Source organism: Pezoporus wallicus, unplaced genomic scaffold (genome assembly GCF_028554395.1).
Source record: "Pezoporus wallicus isolate ANWC-B61680 ecotype Strahan unplaced genomic scaffold, APGP_CSIRO_Pwel_v1 contig_708, whole genome shotgun sequence".
In the NCBI taxonomy this organism is placed as follows: domain Eukaryota; kingdom Metazoa; phylum Chordata; class Aves; order Psittaciformes; family Psittacidae; genus Pezoporus; species Pezoporus wallicus.
In genome coordinates, this window is record NW_026642310.1 from 836044 (window position 1) to 857512 (window position 21469).

The 21469-nt window shown below is 38.9% G+C and overlaps 1 protein-coding gene across 6 annotated transcripts in view; it reads right to left on the reverse strand.

Moving 5' to 3' along the window:
- NTRK2 (neurotrophic receptor tyrosine kinase 2) overlaps positions 1–21469 on the reverse strand; it is a 217560-nt gene that overhangs the window by 174926 nt on the left and 21165 nt on the right. For all 6 annotated transcript variants that reach the window (XM_057428725.1, XM_057428726.1, XM_057428728.1 and 3 more), the window contains exons 4-5: positions 17107–17175; positions 13162–13316 (exon numbers count right to left, since the gene is read on the reverse strand). In XM_057428725.1, the coding sequence (XP_057284708.1) occupies positions 13162–13316; positions 17107–17175 (224 nt within the window). The remainder of the gene's footprint in view (positions 1–13161; positions 13317–17106; positions 17176–21469) is intronic.

Consider the following 21469-nt stretch of genomic DNA (forward strand, 5'->3'; position numbering starts at 1 on the left):
CCAACACCCCCAAGTCCTTCTCCGCAGGGCTGCTCTCAATCTCTTCTCTGCCCAACCTGTAGCTGTGCCTGGGATTGCTCCGACCCAGGCGTAGGACCTTGCACTTGGCATGGTTAAACTTCATGAGGTTGGCATCAGCCCACCTCACAAGCGTGTCAAGGTCCCTCTGGATGGCATTCCTTCCCTCCAGCTTATCAACCGAACCACACAGCTTGGTGTCATCGGCAAACTCGCTGAGGGCACACTCAATCCCACTGTCCATGTCAGCAACAAAGATGTTGAACAAGACCGGTCCCAACACCGATCCCTGAGGGATGCCACTCGTTACTGGTCTCCAGCTGGACATTGAGCCATTGCCCACAACTCTTTGTGTGCAGCCATCCAGCCAGTTCTTTATCCACCAAGTGGTCCATCCATCAAATTGATGTCTCTTCAATTTAGAGGCAAGGGTGTCGTGTGGGACAGTGTCAAACGCTTTGCACAAGTCCAGGTAGATGACATCAACTGCTCTACCCCTGTCCATCGGGGTATAGTCATAGGCTGAATGCTTACAAAACCACAAAGAATTATAGACTGACCCACTTCAAAAACAATAGCAGCAATATCAACGGACTTCAGGCACAGAGGACCTCAGTTATTTACATAACAAATAATTATGCAACATGCTAGAAATATTGTATCTTTTTTAAAAGATACTGTGCTATCATTTGGAGCTGCTATATTCTGTAAAAAGCCTTTGCCTCCTTTTTGAGGTATGTCTCATCAACTGTTCCAGGTAAGTTTTACCTGCAATCTATCATCTCAAGTAATTGAGTTTATCTGCTGTGCTGGATATGTATGTATGATCTTGCAATGACTTCTTCTGAAACAATAGTTCTTTTTTGTTTTGCTTTGTTTTTAGCTTTCACCATGGACTTGCAGGCATAGAAGTTCAGCAGAAACTTTTTGCTTATGTAAAATGTCCCATACAACCAACCATTGAATCAGTATGAACACAGTATGTCTGCTAGATCTTCAACAGAAGCTGTATGTATTGGAAATCTCCCTTTAAGTTTAATTAGTTCAATAAAAATTAAATGAGAGGAAGTACTACAGAAAAGAACACAAATAATTTTCCAGGCAATGCTTTCTTGCCTAATAAGATTTGAAGATCAGTACAAGTATACAATAACTGCTTAGGCAATTCTCCCAGTGCGTTAAGCAGTGCTGTAATATGATTCCCATTACAGGCATCATGGATTTCTTCTATTATGTTCACTTTATAAATCATATGTTGAAGTTTATTGAGACAGAGCTGGACAGTTTGTACGCCTTGATGCAGTAATCTGTTAGCGAAGGTAGCCATCTGCTCTCGCCTGCTGTGAATTCAAATCTCAGCAGTGTCTGTCAACTAGCTGAGCAGGAAATAAAACTAATCTTAGGGAACATTTGGATATTAATTATACTGGTTAGGGAACAAGGAGAGAAGTAATGAGATCATTTGCTTTATAAAGTTACACTTCCACACCACCTCTGAAAATCATTCCAACTACTCCTGCCAGACCTGAACGTGTGAAGAGATTAAAGCTTCCCACTTCTTCCTGGCCCTAGCACTTGGGACAAGGTCTACACAACAGATTAGTGTTTCACTATGCAACCCAGCACAGTTCCTACTAACACATTGTTTCACATGAAACCTCTCATGTAAGCAAAAATAAAAGCAAGTTTGGTCCCTTAGAGCCCTCTGTTAATAGCTGTTAAGTTCTGAGACAACTGCTTCCTGCAGCATGTTTATTTACAGGATAGGCAACTGAATTTGCTCTGGTACTAACTGGCATTAAACCTGGTACTGGCTCTGAACCAGATCTAGTTTTGGTTTTTTGCGAAAGTCTGCACATGTCACATTAGTGTTATGTCTCTGAGGCAAACAGCTACATCACGCTTGTATCCTGCCAGAAGGTTATAAAATAATAGTGCTTATTATTCTATAGATTCCTGAAGTTACACTAAAAAAACAGCTGCAAGACCCAGCTGAAAACACTGCAAGAAAGTAAGAACAGAAAGGAACAGTCACATTACTGTGTGTTCTCTATTACTCCCTTTCCCACTCATAAGAGAAGTGAATGGGAAACACATACAAGAACTGTCTTAGGATGTTTTTTTTTTCTGGTTGGATATCTTGAGTTAAGGGACTTTAACTGTAAGGTTATTTTGGCTTTTACTTCCAATGGCATCCAGACTGCTCAGCAGCAGAATGCACACTAATTGAGAAGTGACTCTGTTTGGGAAAAGCAGACAGTTGTGTAAGACCTTGTGACTAGAAAATGTAATACACTGGACTTATCAACAAAGCAATGAAACTAAGCAGCAAAACCTGTAGTGAAAAATAACTGCATTCAAAAATACACAATGTGTCCTAACAGACAGGTATGCTGAGTATATATGCTCAGTGTAGTGTGAGACCATTTATACAAGTAAGCAGCACTTTGACACCTACACAATTACAAAGACATCAGCCATGCTGCATTTACTCATGACTTAATTTAGTTAAACACAGTGTTTTAGATGACTATCACTTCTGTTGATACAGATGTACATTTCAAAGGACTTTGTATACAGTAATTGATACAAGCAATCAGACAACAGGTTCAAATACCTTTTTTACACTGCCAGAATAGTAAATTTAGACTAGCATAAAAGCCCATACAAGCTAGACATGACATCATCTTTCCACAAGTCTCATCTTGATATCTGTCAGGCAGAGATTACCCTGCGCCCCAAAGTTTGAAACACAGTATTTCTTTCAGACTTTGATAGCATTAATTATTATAATTCTGGATATCTGTAATAACCCTGCTACTGATTTCTTTTTTACATTTTCTTTTTTTATGTTTCCTATGTTCTTGGCCTATGTTCTTGCTACGTTTTTAGCCTTCTGCAGCGATAAGCTTCACAGGCATGCTGTCCATGCCATACACAAGAGCCATTCCCTTTTATTTGTTCTACACCTGGGTCGGAGCAATCCCAAGTACAGCTACAGGTTGGGCAGAGAAGAGATTCAGAGCAGCCCTGCCGAGAAGGACTTGGGGGTGTCGGCTGATGAGAAAATGAACATGAGCCAGCTTCAGTGTGCGCTCACAGCCCAGAAAGCCAACCGTATCCCAGGCTGCATCAAAAGGAGCGTGACCAGCAGGTCGAAGGAGGTGATCCTGCCCCTCTACTCTGCTCTCGTGAGACCTCACTTGGAGTATTGTGTGCAGTTCTGGTGTCCTCAACATCAAAAGGACATGGAACTGTTGGAACAAGTCCAGAGGAGGGCCACGAGGATGATCAGGGGACTGGAGCACCTCCCAGATGAAGACAGGCTGAGAAAGTTGGGGCTGTTCAGCCTGGAGAAGAGAAGGTTGCATGAAGACCTCATAGCAGCCTTCCAGTATCTGAAGGGGGCCTATAGGGATGCTGGGGAGGGACTCTTCATTAGAGACTGTAGTGATAGGACAAGGGGTAACGCTTAAAACTTAAACAGGGGAAGTTTAGATTGGATGTAAGGAGGAAGTTCTTTACTGCAAGGGTGGTGAAGCACTGGAATAGGTTGCCCAGGGAGGTTGTGAATGCTCTATCCCTGGCAGTGTTCAAGACCAGGTTGGATGAGGCCTTGGGTGATATGATTTAGCATAAGGTGTCCCTGCCCATGGCAGGGCGGTTGGAACTAGATGATCTTAAGGTCCTTTCCAACCCTAACGATTCTGATTCTATGATTCTATATCTGTGACATCTAAATTCATTAAGTGCTCTCCTGTTCATTCAGGACAGAAAAAAGAGAGTTTCTGAATGATCATATGAAGATTACTTTGGTTTATTTTGTTTTCTCAAGTCCTCTTTCTTCTCAATAATCTATCCAAAGCTTTTCAATCTCTACAGAAAGTGGCAGGATACAACCTGCTAATGAGAAGTTTTAAACTATAATGTAGAGATTTATGCAATTCATAGATGAATGCATACGCTAAAACCCATTTTTTCATTATGTATGGGTATATAACAACTATATTCTTTCACCACATGCAGAATATCTGTTCTCATATTCAAATTGATAACATTTTATTCTTAGGAATAGACACCTCTGGATTAGAAAAAGAAGTCACTTCCTTCTCCCCAGGGTAAGTGGACATGACAGAGACAAGTAGGAGGAACTCATGTCACCTGATTGTCTCCAAATACTATCTCATGCTTTAGAAGGCAAAAACCCTCTTTTCAGGAGGGGGGTTGCTACTTACCTTCACAGACCATCATTAGTGGAAACCGATAGCCCAAGGCCATGAGATAGTGGAACTGTCAAACACCTTGAAGGAATGACTCATATCTTTACTGTGCACAGCTGGACCTTCAGTAATCACAACACTAAACACTTTGGGTGAAGGTTACTACAGCATTTGGCTATCCAGCTGTCAATTGAAATTAATAAAAAGAATGTGCCTAAATTCCTAGAGGGCTTTCAAAGTCTTCATGCTGCTATGTACTACTTTCCATAGAAAATTTACACCGGCCTTTGCAGGGCCAGACTGTGACTGTATTTCAAAGGAAAAGTAAGTATTAATACAAACTCTCTAGTCTGCAACTCAGCTCTCAGCACCAAGCTAGCACTCTATCTAATACAGTACAGTAACTTTTAGAAGAAAGAGATGTTCAGCAAGACAAAACAAATCATGTGGTTTCACTGGTAACTGTCTTCACAGTTACAAAAATTTTTACAAAATTATTTCCAGATTGATTTTTTCAGCTTCAACTTTTATCTGTACAGTTCTGGGACTTGTTCTGCTGCTCAAAAATCATCACCAAGAAATCCTCTCAATATGGTCAGTTAGCCTCACTAATACCTAAGGAATGAGATGAGGAAGAAATGAGCACCTGAGAGAATACCAAAAATCCAATACTGTATTCATTTATGCTATCCTTTGCACACTAAGCTCCTGATTTTCAGTGGTTTATCGACAAACTCTCTGAGGTATAGACATGATGCAGTGTAACTCAATGGGTGTCTATGGCATCTCTTTTTTGCTTAGCACATTTTTGTAGGTTAACCTGTTCTGTGACAAGAACAAGCAGTAACCAAGAAAAAAACTGACAATTTTTTCTGAAAACTACCAAATTCATTTGAATTTTAATAAGGTCATTTCCAACCTTACCTGACATCCTTAATCATATCTTAATAAATATATCAGACCAGAATGATTAAATTAATACTGAGCCAGCAATCATTTATCAAACTAAAACATGTAAAGGCAGATTACCAGAACTGCTGATTTATAAAATAACCCCAACAATTAGGAAGATACAGTGGCTCAAATCCAGCCTGCTTGCGTCACATAGGGTTTCCAAGATTTTTAGCTCCCCTTGGTTTTGATTTTTCTCTCTAGGGAGGAAGCATACAACTAATTACAACACTACAGTACAGCTTAGTAACACCCACTAGTAGTACTGTCTGGAGCCTGAAAACAAGATGGTTGACAATGCAATTTGTTAAGAACTGTGCACATGGATCTGCAAATTTCAGATGTCTTACCAGCTTCGAACAGGTTGTGCTAATGTAAGATGTAAGAAAAACAGCTTTCTTAAATTATTCTACAAAAATTGTGCCTTGTTTGAAAATACAGGAATGTTTAAAAATTCCAAAGGTCTTTTCTTATGGGATGTTTTGGGTTTAAAAAAACATAACAAAAAACTTTCTAGTAATTCTAGCTATAAAAGAGGAAGAGATGCTGGATATGTGATTCACCTCCTGTGTTTCACTCAGCAACTGTCTGCAGCCAACAAGCTCTGAGCCAGATTTCAGCCATTAGGTAAATAAGTGGGCATGTTTCTACTAAAGACTGCAGAACACTGGGGCTAAAAATCAGCCTGGCTTCATCTTTAGAGCACTATAAACAGGATACCCCAAAAGTTTACTTGCAAAACATGAATTAAAGAAACATAAATCACTGTTTCCATTTCCTGTTGTTTGACAATCATAGAATCAACATACTCAATATATATAGCTATTATGACAACAACCATATTCAATTAAAATAAAAAAAAATAAAATAAATAAAATACAAAACCATAGCATACAATAAAATAAAATAAAATGAAATAAAATACAAACATCAAGAACAAAAAACATTTGGAAAATAAAATACAGAATTAGCAGAAATGAGGGACATTTAAAAAAATTATCATTTCACATGTATCTTCCTTTTTCTGGAGTCCAAAGATCACAGATCACCTTCCTTTCCAGCTACAGGGAAGAGAAGCCTGGAACTTTTCATTACACCATGTCCTCCATCTCCCTACTGTAACTTTGGCATCATGCATAACAGAATGTGAATTTCCTCTTGGACCAAAATGAAAGTAAGGGCACCATTCTGAATGGTGTAAGGGGGAAAGAGGAAAAAGAATCTTAGATTATGATCCTTTCCCCCAAATTATTTCCATACTCTGCCCACTGAATGTTACTGTAAATTAAAGAAAACTCTCCCAGATCAAATCCTCTTCAACTCTTTAGGAGAATATATAGTCATTGAATAGAGCACTAAAGAACGACTTAACAGAGATGTGCTTGTCATCTTGCACAGCAAACCTTGATGGGTGTTTTCCACAATAACCATGGAATTTTGCACAAGTCTGACAGGGTTAAGCTAGAATAGACTCAAACACTCTACAGGTTGGTGGTGAGGACATTAACCTGAAAGTGGTAGGTTAGATTCCTGAACTAAACCTGAAATCAGAGAGAGACAAAATCTCCTCCTGTAGCTACTTCTCTTTAAATCTGAAAAAAAAAAACAAAAAAAAACCCAAACAAACAGTAAAAAAAAAATACCCACCTTGTTATTACATGGAAGAACATCTTTTTTTTTTTTTTTTTGTTGGAGGCAGAGTATGGCAGCCCACTGAGACACACAGATATTTTGAAATACTAAAAGAAATCTGCCTCCAATCATGTCACACCTGATTGTCACATTCAGCTGGGAACTTTTACAGAAAATAATTAAACAAGTATGGCCTCTACTAGAAGATAAGTCTTTAAAATATGCTTTCCCAGAGCAAATATACCCTTACTTTGCCTTTAAACACTCCATCAGTCACTGTTTAAATGAAATTATCACTACTAGCAAACTTAAGTAGAGCCAGAGTGTGCCACAGCAAAGACCACAGTACTTGCTAACTCATCTTCATGATTACGGAAACAAATGCTACTTCTGCAGAGCTGCCATCCCATTCAGGGCTTCAAAGGTGTCATGAACTCCACGCAGGCAAAAACTACCCACAGCCACGCACCAGAATAAATTCACTTGGACAGCAAGCTGTCCTCCACAGTCAGCTGCATAGATGCTTTGAAGGCTGCTGCTGATACTTCAAGCCAGATGAAGGGCTTACATTTCCAAGGTTTACATCAGCTCCTTAACTTCTGCACCTTTCTCTTACTGTCCTTAGGCCTCCTGACCTGGGTTCTAGTAGGAAGATGCTAAAAAACAAAGGATCTTGCAGCACCTAAATCATTTAATTGACCTCTTTCCCAGTATTAGTATCAACAGTTTGCAAGAATTTTGAGACTATAGAGGCTATTGAACTTGTCAACAATTACCTTGCTAGCAGTCTCCTGAAGGTACCCAGCCATGTTTTCTCTCAAATTCCCCAAATGCTTAAGAAAATTAACTTACATATAGAAAAATTGTACTTAATTGATGTTTAAGCTTCAGACCACCCACAACTTTCAAAAGAACCCCAAATACATTCAGGACAGTTGGGCTGAACACAGCACCCGAAAGCTTAACAGATGAAGCAAGAGCTAAACAGCCTTTGTAATGTAACTTAATGAGGCCTAAACTAGCTTATGCAATCCTCTAAAACATGGCTTATTATTCACCAGGGACGTGTAATGCCATTGCAATTCCTGTATCTTTATCTGGGGAACTTCATGTATGTCCAGTAAATATTGGAAACAATGCCAACATGTCAAATACTGCAAGATGACAAACATATGCTCCCAAAACAGGAAGATGTTCAGAGAACTGCATAAACGAGTAAAATGATGGGTTTCACTCTTGATATCACATATACTGCATAACAAGTATATGGCTGAAGGGATGTCTTCATGAAATGTCTCAACTTTTAAAGTGAAAAAAGTATTTTCTTTAGACTTCAGAATACAGCTATCTAGTTGTTAGTCTCCACCTAGTTACATCGTAAATGCAAAGCAAGAATACCATCAGACAACAGACAGCCATTCTCCCTCAGCAGATCAGAGCTCCACACTTACATAGATGGCGTCAAGTCAGACATAGAGAATACCTCTGCAAATGTGCATGAAGCACTGAGTTCAGAATGATACCAGAGTGATCATAATGTGTTTCTCTCCCTTAGATAGTACCTTACTTCTATTTCTAACCTGCTTTGTATTATAAACCTGCTTTGTTCCAGTTAAAGCATAAATTGAATAAGAATTATAAAACAAATTTCTGCTTTTTTCACATACATCACATATACTCAACTATCATCATTCACAAACCCTGATTTACATATTATATGTCTACACATCTATATAAAAGTTACTAGTTGCTTCATGAACAGATAAAAGTGTGTGCTCACAAGGAAGTTATGAATGTGCCTTTGAAAATGAGATTCCTGTTGCCTTTTCAAACATACATAAATTATTCGCTATATTCACTTAAAAGCTGGAGTAATGAAAATTGTTTTAATTATGTTTGGAAAATTCTAACTCAACTGTGGAGCAACAGTGAAAGTCCATTAGTGTCAAAACTCTCATAAAAAAAAAAAATTTATACAGCCCATGAGCACAGATAAAACTCTTGAAAAGAAAATAAGAACAGTTTGCCACTATAAATCATGCATAACATCTAGTTCTTGAGCCAAAATAAACAACACAAGCTAGAGAGCCCATGAATATTCTGAAAGGTAAACATGGACAATGTTTAAGGCTTTTTTAAAACTCACTTCATTCTGCCTGTAATGTTTTCCTTCTGATAGTCTTATCTGTAAAGTCTGGCTGTTAATGGAAAAAAATGTCAACACCCACTGAATTAAGCCTTTGCTTGTGGTTTTAGACTGCATTGTACTGTGATTGCCTATGATCTCATGCTTATTTTATTGACTCGCTAATACCAGAAAACTTTTTTGTAAATTCAAAGAAATCAATGTGTCAATCCTTCAGTTTGCCTTTTTCCCTGCTTGCAATTTATAACCACCTGCCTCCAGACCATTTACTTATTTACCTCTAGGACAAAAATCTGTCACCAGAAAGAGGCTGAAATGAAGCCAGGCCCAGTCAAGTCTATCCGTAGCCATCTGAACAACTGTCTGTAAAAATTTATGGCATCCCAACATGAGCAAGAAATGGGCAACCCAGCTCTTTAGACTGCAGTGCTACATTACAATAGCTTCGAAAATCTTGTCAGTCATATAAAAGAAGCAGCAATAAGAGCAACACCACAGTTACTTCATGTGCAAAAGAACAGACAGACAAAAAAAAAAATAGACCCATAAAACCCTGTAGGTCTCAGACAAGCCAACCTTTCCACTGACTGGTTGCATATGTAAACAACAGCCAGTCTCAACTGGAACTAATTTGCCACTTTGTTCAGTAGACTTTTGTTAGCATGACCAATAACAAAATAGAAAACATCTACAGAAACAATGTACATTAAATAAGCTAGGACACTTATGCTAGGACACTTATGCTAGGACAGTAACTAAAATCGAAAGCCAGATCAAGCACCACACCAGCATATATAAAGCAATCTGACTAACTAAATTGACCCCGTAAGGCAAAATGCTATCTCCAGACTGAGATAAAGAGCAACAAATAATCCACATGGAACTACAGAGACAGATAGAAGCCAGGGCTCTCCCAGAAACACCACATGAGAAAGAGACTTCTTTCAGTATCAGTGAGTTCAACAACAGCAACAGAGAAACTGAATGGCTACCAGAGGGAGCAACCAACACCTTAATAACCAGTCCCAAAGACATGGTCTTGACTCCTTGGTGTTCAGTGAGGTCCAGGTGATCTCCAGACTGATGGTCTTTTGAGTGACCCTACCCCAGACAGAGGACATGCCCTCTTCCAAGAATAATACACCAGTGGCAATTGCTGCCAGATCTTACAGAGGTACAAATAAGAACAAAGCTTTTACTTATCTAGTTGTCTTTCTTGATTTTCTAATGATATTTATCAGGTGGAAATAAAAAAAAACCTGAAAGGATGACATAGGTGGTGATGCTGTCCATGTTGTACAGATCACCAGCAAATACTCTGAAAATTAAACAACACTATTCACCTACACAGAAGGCTGTTCTAATATTACTATGGTAGATGCAACTTAAAAACCTTTGACATAGTAATTCAGTGTGGATTTAAAACTTAAAACAGTCTGACAATTATCATCACACATAAATATATTTCAACTACACCTGAAAAAATAATTCTGCAAACATCATAATAATTGACTGACATTTGTAGTATTGCAGCTGGAAAGGATCTTGCAGATGGTGAGTATACCTGACTTTAAGCCTCGAGCAAAGAAATTACAAAGTTGATGACATTTAAATTGCAACCAGCCTTTAATCAGCACATTAATGAATTCTTACATCATATAAACAATAAGTACCACAGAAGTTTGCTAATTTTCACACCAATTAACTACAAACCAAAGCGTTATGATCCTGAAACCACAGTAGCCTCTTCCAACTTACCAGCACGAGATTTATTAACAGTATACAGTAGCGAGATGTCCTATTACCAACACATTTACCACATACTGTACAGGCCACTTACTATGATATTATGAAGTAATTAATAATACCTGCACACAAAGAAGAGAGCACATTTGCTTAATTTCTGAATTGGAAAAAAAAAAATTAACAAACCAAAGATGGGATGAAAACATTTCATTAGCAGAAAAAATTAGAAAATGTTTTATTAACACAATGAAAAGGCCTGCACAAGCAGGAATTTCTCTTGACGTTGAAAGTTCATGTATGTCAAAAGCTGAATTCTTTGTTTATTTCAGGTCTACCTATTAGCCTCTCAGACCTGAAATGAAATAAATCAGCTTCATCAGTGAGGGTTTGGTGGTTTTTTAATTGTCCTGCCCTTTTAAACACAGAAAAATATCTGCAGAAGGCAAGAGACATACATTGGGTCTTTCAGACATCTTCCAGAGCACAGCCCAGGTTCACCAACATGGTCATTCTTCTTCACCTGGGCTTCTCTATTCTGTGCCTAGGAAAAGTCTGTGTTGTCATCTTTACTAAAAGCTACATTGGCTCGTTTTGAAAAAGTTATATTAAGGGGAAAGACCCACAAAAAGAGAAAACAAAACAAAATGAAGCAAAACCCACCAATTATGTAAAGTTTAGTGATACCTGAATCCTGAAAACTAACATAAATAATTTGCAGGCATTTGCTGACATACACACAGATCGTCAGCACCATGTTTCCCATATGCAAATTCCACATGTTGCAAATTCCAATCTGAATGTTGTATATACTCATCTTTTCTCCTCCTCTTCCCCCTCTAGTTGGAAGTGCAACCTTTCCTTGCCATAGGAAGTATTTTAGTCAAGATATGCCAACAGAATGCATGCATGTGTACACATGCATGCACCGGGTCAGAAACAAGTCTGTTGTGACTGCAGATGGTTAAGAACTCAGGGGAAAGGATTAATGCTTCATAGGTCTAATTCTGGGTATTTAACATCAAAGGTTTCAAAGGAAAATCCTAGTTACCTGGTGGCTTCTATATGTGCCAGCCAGGAATGTTAGAGAAGATTATGCTGGAGTTCCTGGTTAGTACTAATTTATCTCAGTCCATCAGAAGACCTTTCTCTATCCAGGAGATTTATTCACCATCCAGCTGGAGCAGAAAGCTGGCTCCATTTAGCTCATCTCGGTATCATCGCCCACTTGAGGTAAATCAGATTCTGCAGGTCACAAGACTCCCTGTGACAGGTTTGGGTTTTATGGATTGCACCAGACACTAGCATCATTTTTGTCCTGAATACACCACCACACCAGCAGAAAGCTGGACATGAGCAACAGCAAGATACATGGTCATAAAACATATTACTGCCATTAAACACCCCATCTTGGGTCTGCAGCAGGTCCTCTCCATGGCTGTTAGTTACTGACAGCTGCTACCAGAGGGTGTCACACCCTCCATATAGGCAGTGGAGAAAAGGACACTCAATAGCCACTGGTACAAATAGAAAGGGTTATAATTTTTGTGTTTCTCCTGCTATTCAACTATAGCTTTACCAATACAAATCAGCCCTCCATGAGACTACCCTTACTTCTTTCTTTCCTGCCTGATGCTGGGCACCCTCGCTCCCTGCAGAAGAAACTACAAACTCCAGCAGGTCTCACACTGTATCAGAAACACCCGTCCTCTGCCCCTCATACACAGAAGAGAACAAATCTTTTCAACTAGCTTGTGAAACTTTTCACCAGCTGCCCTGGGACCAGACACACTCAGCAAAGTTGTATACAAAATAAGTAAGAGGATGTCCTTATTGTAATAGCATTTTTTCCACTATCTCCAGATCCATATAAGCTAACAGAAAACAGTATGCTGCAACATTCTACAGACCTAAGATTCTATCTTTTGCATAGCATTTAGAAATGAACTCAGTAGAGTTTTATCTGGGTGAAGAACATAACTATTGCTGATTTATCTTTATTGGCATGCTATTCTTCTGATTTTTCTTCCTATAGTCCTAGCTCCATAGTTTGTATTTATGAAGGAAAACAAAGACTTCATCAACCATAAATACCTAAAAAAAAATCACAGAGGTAAATTTTCGTGTCTATTGAGCTTGGAAGCACTACTATTTAGTTTAACAAAGGCACATGCATTTTATATAATTGTGTGTTACCTATAATTGTTCTGGTTTCCTGCATTTGAATAGTGGCACATTATAAAGGATCAAGAGAAAATAAAAGAGTTCTGTGTGAAGCTCCCAGAATCATTCCATGTGGGATGAAAGACCACTGAGTGGTTAGTATCTCCACTGAAATCTTTTCCTTTAGCAGTGCTGTTGTTATCCTGAGAATGCATCTTGTAAAAAAACATGTTTGTTTTTTCTCTCTTACAATACTTTAGCAGTAAATTTATGTTAAAAGGGTATTACCGCAGTTCGGGATCTTCATATCCATCAACGATGTCCTCTTGTCATTGTCATCTATGCAGTATAAATCCTGAGTTTCTGTATAAAACTTTGTCTCTTGAAATTTCTTGATCCACATAATTTCACAGGAACACTTGAACGGATTGTCCACCAATATCCTAGAGCAAAAAAAACCCAACTTATTTAGAATGCAGAATGTGTCATGCACACAGGAAAAAAATGGGGGACAGGGAGACTCCAAGCACTCAGCTGGGTAAAAGGAGAAGTTGATCTCTTTAGTTAAGAAGGATAAGCAACTCAACTTTAGTAACTTCAATACAACACAAGCTGCAAGACAATAATGGTTTCCATGCAAAGAATGAAGCTCCTCTTGTACCAAGAATCCAGACTGTCATAGATCAGAGAGATCACACAGGGGTCTTGACTACCATCTCCAATTCACTGGTATAAATCAGAATCACATAGAGAGCTGGGCATTTCACCAAGCTCCATTTTGTTTCATAAAAGTCAAGAAGAGATCAGAATTCCTCTTTTACACTTGACTCCCTGCTCGGCTACCTGAGAAAGTTCATGAATAAAAGGTTTACTGCTGTGAGGTGGTAAATTCTTTTTTGAGTCAAGCAGTCGTGGATTATAGACAAACTCTAACAAACTCTAATCATACAAAAGAATTTTGCCTAACCTTCAAAATTCATCCACTACAACAGTCTAAAAAAATCTCACAGTAAAACCTTAGGTAATGTGATAAAGAAACAATAACTGAAAAAAATGTCCCTGAAACAGAAATGTTTCACCTAGCTATATGATATGATGGAATTGAAACCACAGGTTAGCAAACGTACCAAATTCTAGGCTTAAAATTTAATAAAACCACACAGTAATGTAATGCAATAACACCCAAGTAAAATACCAACAGAAACAACCAAATGTCTATGTAAAAAATGCTCCAGTGTTATTTTTTCATGAGATCAAATAAAGCATGTTCAAGTTACTGTTTATGACACCTCATTATAGGAGAACAATTGTTCATAACAAAATCTCATGGGTATTTTTGATGTACAGAAACAAAACTCAAGCTGCTCATGGAATCTATGTTCACAAATGTCTCCTGAGGACATGAAGTGTGCAAATAACAAAAACCTCAGCTTATGAGAGCTGTAACCTGTTCCCCCAAAAGTCATCTGCAGTTGTTTGAGGATTAACAGCTGGGCACCCTGGGCATCATTCTTGCAAGTCTCTGAAGGTGCAATTTGTATTCACAGGAGTCATTTGCTGGACTTCACCATAAGCATGGAAAAGAATTGCTTATGCAAGACAGTGAATGAACATTAGGATCCCTTAGGTCAAAATCCACAACATGCATTTTCAAAACAGCAAGATTTACATCCCATCTTCTGATTCATCATGTAACTTCCCTGTTACAGAGAAATTTCCCTTCACCAGTGGCTGAGCAGTCCTCTTTTCCCACTGTTTTGTTTTGTATTAAACCCATGAAGGGAGTTAGGCATATCATAGGCTGGAGAGAGGTATGATGACCCTCCACACACACTTGGGTGAAAGAAAGAATCTGACCTAGCAAAAGCAAATTACATTGAATCATGGAGTCATAGAAAGGTTAGGGTTGGAAAGGACCTGAAGATCATCAATATGTCTTTATCTGGTTTGCTGTAATTTTACAGTTGTAGCTACAGTTTGTTCTGAAAGAAGAAGCCTTTAAAAGTGGCATTTTCTCTACAATACCTGGTGAATATCTCCTATTTCACTACTACTCCTACTATTCTGAACTTTTCATCCCTTTATGTTTTGATTTACAGAAGTGCTAACAGGACACTTGCCTGTCATTAGACGAAGCTCCTCAGAACTTATTTACAGTACGATTTCCTTCCCAGATTTCCCTTCCAATACTCTTCTTTCTCTCTTTTTCTGATTTTCCACCTACGTATTAGCCACTTATCAACAGAATTGTTCAACTGCTAGTAATTTTAGCACTATTTTTCCTCCCTTCAGGTTATGCTTTCCCTCCTCCTACTTTCTTTCCCTCACTTGCCCAATAGCTGTTTATCTCACTTCAGTGCAATCTCTTTTTGCTAAACTTTAGCTCTTCTATCCCTACACTCCACTCTTTCCCAAGCCCACAACACCCTCCCTCAGATTTGTAGCCTTTCCCTCTTTCAACTTGTCCCTCATCACACACTGGCTTCATACTTCAAATACTACTCAGTTTGACTTCACCCCATCCATTTTTCCCATGTCTGGCTCACTCCCAGTACCTCCCAGTATCCAGTACCTTGCCTCTACTACCATGACACTGAATGGCTATGGTTTAACTCTGGTATTAACAACACAAATATATTCACTCCTAATTTACATTAGCCAGTTGTTTTGCCTCCAAGTGTTATTTCCCTGACTCATTAAACTTTATTTCCATAATCCCCATCACATATTTGTAACATTTGATTTTCTCACTCTGTCCCAAATCCTTTTTCACTTCTTTCTGACCAGGTGCAGACCAATTTCTTCAGAATGACAAGCAACATTGACATTATTCTCCTCCAAATTTTCATAAGCACTCAATCCACCCACAGCCTAAAAGAAGCTTTTCACCTGAGATGGAAAGAGTCAAAGGTGGCTTAATTTCTGCTTTGGAATAAACTTGTTTCTGGCAGCAAACTCCAAAAAATGGGAGCAGACTATGCCTTCAGAATTGCAGTAATTTCCTTTTTTGCATGCTTCCTAACCCTAAAGTATAACCACTCATATTTTTGAAACCCAGGGAGATCGGCAAAGGTGACTCCATTTCTCCACTAACTGTTTAGAATAATCACAAAAGGTCCAAACTTCACACTGTGCACTGGTTTGAGTCCTGTATCTATTTTTTTGAGATCACAGTAACTACAAAACAAAGAAGCCACAGCCATGTATACACTAACAATGGCTTTTTGGCAGGGACTAGATGTGGCATATGAAGAAAAAGGGACTTCAGAACCAATATACCTATGCAGGGCACGCAGCAATGTGAGTACTCTGCAAGTAGCTCATCTCCCCATTAGAGTGCTTGGTCACCACCAAGTTGTGAAATTCCAGTAAGCAATGTTCCCTGGGCTATAAAGGAAGTGATTATACCAACTTCACAAAACATACGTAGGGGGCATAAACTCTTTTTGTGGCACTTGGATTTACTCATTTCATTTCTCACATGGTGAAGTCCACCAGAAGCAGTCAAGGACTGCAAGGCTGGTGTTGCAGTACTTGGACTGGCAACAGCCAGGCAATCAGCCATCTGATTCTGCTCTGAACTCCAGGAGAGCAATCTCCTACTCCTTGGCAACCCCAACCGTCCCAAAGCTCCAGCAGGCTCTCTGCAGTCCCACATATTAGCAAACGTGCAAGATGAACAAAATTTTGGAAGGTATACCAGTACAGAAATTCTGCTTGACAAAACAGAGGATAAAAATGCAATATTGAAATGATCAACAAATACATGTTTACCAGAGCTTCCATTACCAAATGATTATATAAAGCATGATGTAACTCAAAGAATAAGAAAACAATTCAATAGCCAACCATCAGTATAGCAGCTGTGGGGCCAATATAAGAACATGATAGAGAGGCTTCATTTGAAGATCTGGAGAAGGCTGTATTTTCAGTAGTTAAAGTATTTAATGCAAACAGTATTTTTGTGTGAAGTTATCTCACAATAAAACTTTTTAAAGCTGAAGAGCAGAGGTTATTTTGAACTCTATGTTGTTTTAAAAGATTCAGCTGACCTTCTTGAAGGCCTGGAATGAAAACCTCTCTGTATTTCAGTGTCCAGCATTGATGCTTTCTTTGGATCAGAATTTCATTCATAATCACTGATGGACCTTTACCTTCAACAGAACAAACTTTAAAGTCTTTTTCTTACATTCCAGCCAGAAATAAACTTTATTTTAAGAAATGACAACTTACAGATCAGACAAACCCAGATGGTGAAAAGACTTCTTGGACAAACTTGAGAGCTTGTTTCTGGAGAAATTGCTATGGGAAAAGAGAAAGATTGCATTAATTAGAATTGCTTCTTCTTACACTGAAAACAGAGTTTGTGTTTCCTAAAAAAATTAAGGACTCAAACCAGCTCTAAAAATCCTTTATTCCTTTTACTTCAGTTGTAAAGACATTGTGTTCAGTCTCGTTTTATGGTTTAAAGTCAAATGCATTCAAAATCAAACTCAGCAAGGATCAATATTTTCACTTTTAGCACTTCTGTTCATTGCAGAAAAGCAGCAGATTTAATTGTGTTTCAAAAGTATTTTGTAAAGTCCAGGTGCTAATTACATGCTCAATTTATTCATAACTGAAATGGGTGTATCCTTTTCTTTGATGCTGCATTAAGCTCTGTACTCACATAAGCCCTCCTCACATGCGAGCACACATTCGTGTCACAGCCTCTTTTAGTTATTCTTTTCAAATTGCATGTACAATATGCACCCATATGGAAGATCAAAAGGAAAACTTTAAAATGCCTACACTGGGCTTTTTTATGTCAATTAAGCGTTTATGGTTTCCAGTGGTAATTAAGTGAAAGGTCCTCTCCCATTATGCAGAGCAAAGAAACATTCATCTGAATCAGAAATACTCCTCCTCTCCCAGGCTTACAAAATCACATTCTCCACCCCAAAGCAAAATAGTGCTGGGTTTCTACAGTCTTATCAATCCACCAATTAAAGATAGTGAGAGCAGAAAACTGTGTAACTGCCAACAGTACAGTGCAAATCAGTGTTATGAGACAAAATACCACAAGTTTTATGTGGTATTATAAAGGAGCCATAGGGGCTTCATAGTTAAAGATGAATTGCATTTAAAACCAGGGATTAAACCTCTTTTTTTTAAATTCCTGACTAAAGAATACAGTGTTTACTTCTCAGACTTTCAGTCCTTAATCTCTTAGTACAAGATAATTTTGAGACAATTTACAAGTTGGATCTTCTACAAATGTTTAGAATCGAAACTTAAAGAGATTCTATTTACTGTATCTCCTCGTTGACTCCTTCTGACAAATAACAGCCTCAAGCTTATAAATTGACCAGTCCCAATGTGTGAGAACTAAACAGATGAGCTACTATTTCATTAGTCATGTGGACTGGATTGCCCTGTAGCAGACACTGATGGAAATGTCTCACAGACTTTGATCTGATATATCAAAATTAAAGTACAATTTGCATGTAGGACAGAAGTTACATTTAAGTAAAAACTGCCACTATGATTTTTTTCCCAGTCTGTATAAGCCATATCTTGGGAGAAGGAAGATGAATCTTCATACAGACTTGTGCTTTTGTCTCCAGTACCAGCGTAATGTGAAGCAGACCAAGACCCATCCCTCCAAAGGCGACTCATCACTCACCATGCAGGAAAACACTGCCAGTTCTGACACTGCCAAACAACACATGCAGATGTATGTTTGGTATTACCAAACAAGGCACACAACTGCTTCTTATACCTGGACAGCGACTAAACCCTGTCTTTCCAGAAAGATAATACCACGGGCTATCCTGCAGACAGATGGCCATGCCACTCACTGCTCTGATGGGAGACAACATATTCCAGGTCATCTGGTTTCCACACAGCAGAGGATCCTACTCTTTCCTATCAGGAGGACTCCCTAACTATCAGAAGATGGATTCCTCAGGGAATTCTCTATCCATCTGAAGCCATTTCACTTTGTGTGATCTTCCCTGGCGCCCCATTGGGAAAGCCAGGCTCAAACTCTGATCCCATACCAAGGCAAATCAAACGGGATTTGAATCCCTCTCCCACCAACACCTTCTAAATACTGAAGTTTCACAATACAGATCTGAAAATGGGCCACAAACATCTTTCAGAAGAGACCCAGCCATCCTTTGTGATAGCATTTGTCTTTTTTGTTTTAAGAAAATAACACCTTAAAAATAAAATTTTGAAGACTGTCTTAAAAACACAGAGATGAAAGTGAGAGGGTTTGCTGCTTGTAACCCAGTATGGACATAACAGCTCACTTACTTCATGGGCAAGACTGAAGTCCCATGTTTCCTAAAGATTTCCTCTTAGCTGCTTACATGTTTCCTTGCTCAGCTTACTCATAGTCATCTAACCCATCTCACCTCTCTGTCTGCTTGAGAGCTATGACCTCTATCAAACAACAGACTGTGAGAATTAGGCAGTGCCATAGCTGTATCTTCTTGTCATTTAGCCTCAAGACGGTCCTAGCTTTGGAGGATTATTGCAGACCTTTAGACAGAAGAACAGCCTTTACTTATTCAGACTCGTGAGCCAGAGTTACCACCCAGATGTCACCAGATATGCTACTTTCTGAACACTTTGTGCAGGTATTAATTACTCCAAATGAGCCACCGAAAAAAAAAAAGAAAATGGACTGCTAATTTAAGTAAAATTATCAAAACAATAAAGAGTCATTCTTTCATTTTTAATAACTCCAGTTTAAAAAAAAACAAAACCACCTTGATAGCTTTCTCATTTCATATTTTTACTGGCTGTGCTTGATATGCACCAGGAAAGGGAAGCAAGAATAGTGAGAAAAATTAAAAATTAAAAGCTCCTGTGCCTTATTCTTGATCATGGATTGAAACATTTAGTGCTTTCTAGACTGTAGCATTTTGTCCCATGTGGTTTAGCAATTCAAGGTTTTTCAAGTTGACGAGTAATTCAACACAAATTTTTCAGACCACTCTTACAGATTTATCCCCTTAAATGATACTTTGAAGGTTATTCTAATGTTCTATTCCTAGAGATTTCTGGACTTTCTTGGAGCATGGCAAGTTCCCATCTCAGCTTCTTGCTGCTACGCTGGAGTACTGCATTCAGCTCTGGGGCCCTCAACACAGGAGGGCCATGAAGATGATCTGGGGCTTGAGCACATGGCTCATGAAGACAGGCTGAGAGAGTTGGGCTTGTTCAGCCTGAAGAAAAGAAGGTTCTGGAGAACAGGAGGCCTTAGAGCAGCTTCCTAAAGGAGAGCTAAAGATATCTGGAGAGGGACGTCTGACGAGGGCATGTAGGGACAGGACAGGAGGAATGGCTTTAATCTGACAGAGGGGAGATTTAGATTACATATTACAAAGTTCTTTCACTATGATGGCAGTGAGACACCTGCACATGTTGCCCTTAGAATCTGTGGCTGCCCCATCCCTGGCAGCATTCAAGGCCAGGTTGGATGGGGCTTTGAGAAACCTGGTCTAGTGGAAGATGTCCCTACCCATGGCAGGGGGGTTGGAACTGGATGATGTTTAAGGTCCCTTCCAAGCCAAAACATTCTATGATTCCATATATTTCTCATAAACTGAGCACTTTATATTGATTACAAAGATGCCTGCTGCAGTCTCTTTAATTCATGTTAAGTGAAAAAATCACTACCAGACTTACTAGAGAGTAGTTGAGGGCTACACTTGCACTTCCACTGAGAGAGAATATAAATTAGTTTCCCAATTCAGCTACACATAAAAAGACCATATTAAGCAACCCTGAGATCCATATGGGGTTCTAAAGCCTTTTTTTTTTTTTTTCTAAAAAAGACTAAAAGTCTGGCGTACAAAGCTTGGCAACAAAGCTCAAAGCTACACCTAAGGACAGGACCCAAATTCAGTTAAAAGCATGCCCCTATTTTACATGTGAATATCAAGCTCACTTTTAACCTGCTAGTCTTAATTCAGCTAAAAAGCAGCCCTGTGGCATGTGAGGAGTGCAAAAGCAGCCTGAAAAGCTGCATAAATATTCACACAGCTAGCAAGACAAGCACACCTCTACTGACCGTAGTGCTCTTGGCAAGGTGGAACAAAAAGGAAGAGGAGGAAAGAGATCTAAGGAGAACTGAGGAGAAAAGGTGAAGGGCCAGTTTCGCTACGCTCAGTCTCCCTCCACAGGCAACTGCTTGCTCTGCCTATAGCTGGCTGGGGCAAGGCTGTGTGCAAGCAAGGGGAAATCTGCCGCAAGGTCTCAAGTGGTTTCATTTTGCTGCCTTACTTAAACTTGAACAGTGTAGAGATACAAATGCATTTTAATACCAAGACCTGTGTGTATATACTATACTCACAAATCTACAGTGATACAGTCATACACATCCTGGCATATAACAATAGCTATTTTAAAATATTTTTGGAAATACACACTTGCTATGAAAAGTATTTTTATGTTGAAAGGTATTGAGAGTATGCCAGGCACATGTGTTATACAGGTCCATTAAAAATACTGCTAGTAGCAGATAAACTTACAAAATTTACAGCCTTACTAAACTAGGACTGGTTAACAGCCTGTTAAATGCAACTGTTGACTAATTTGACTC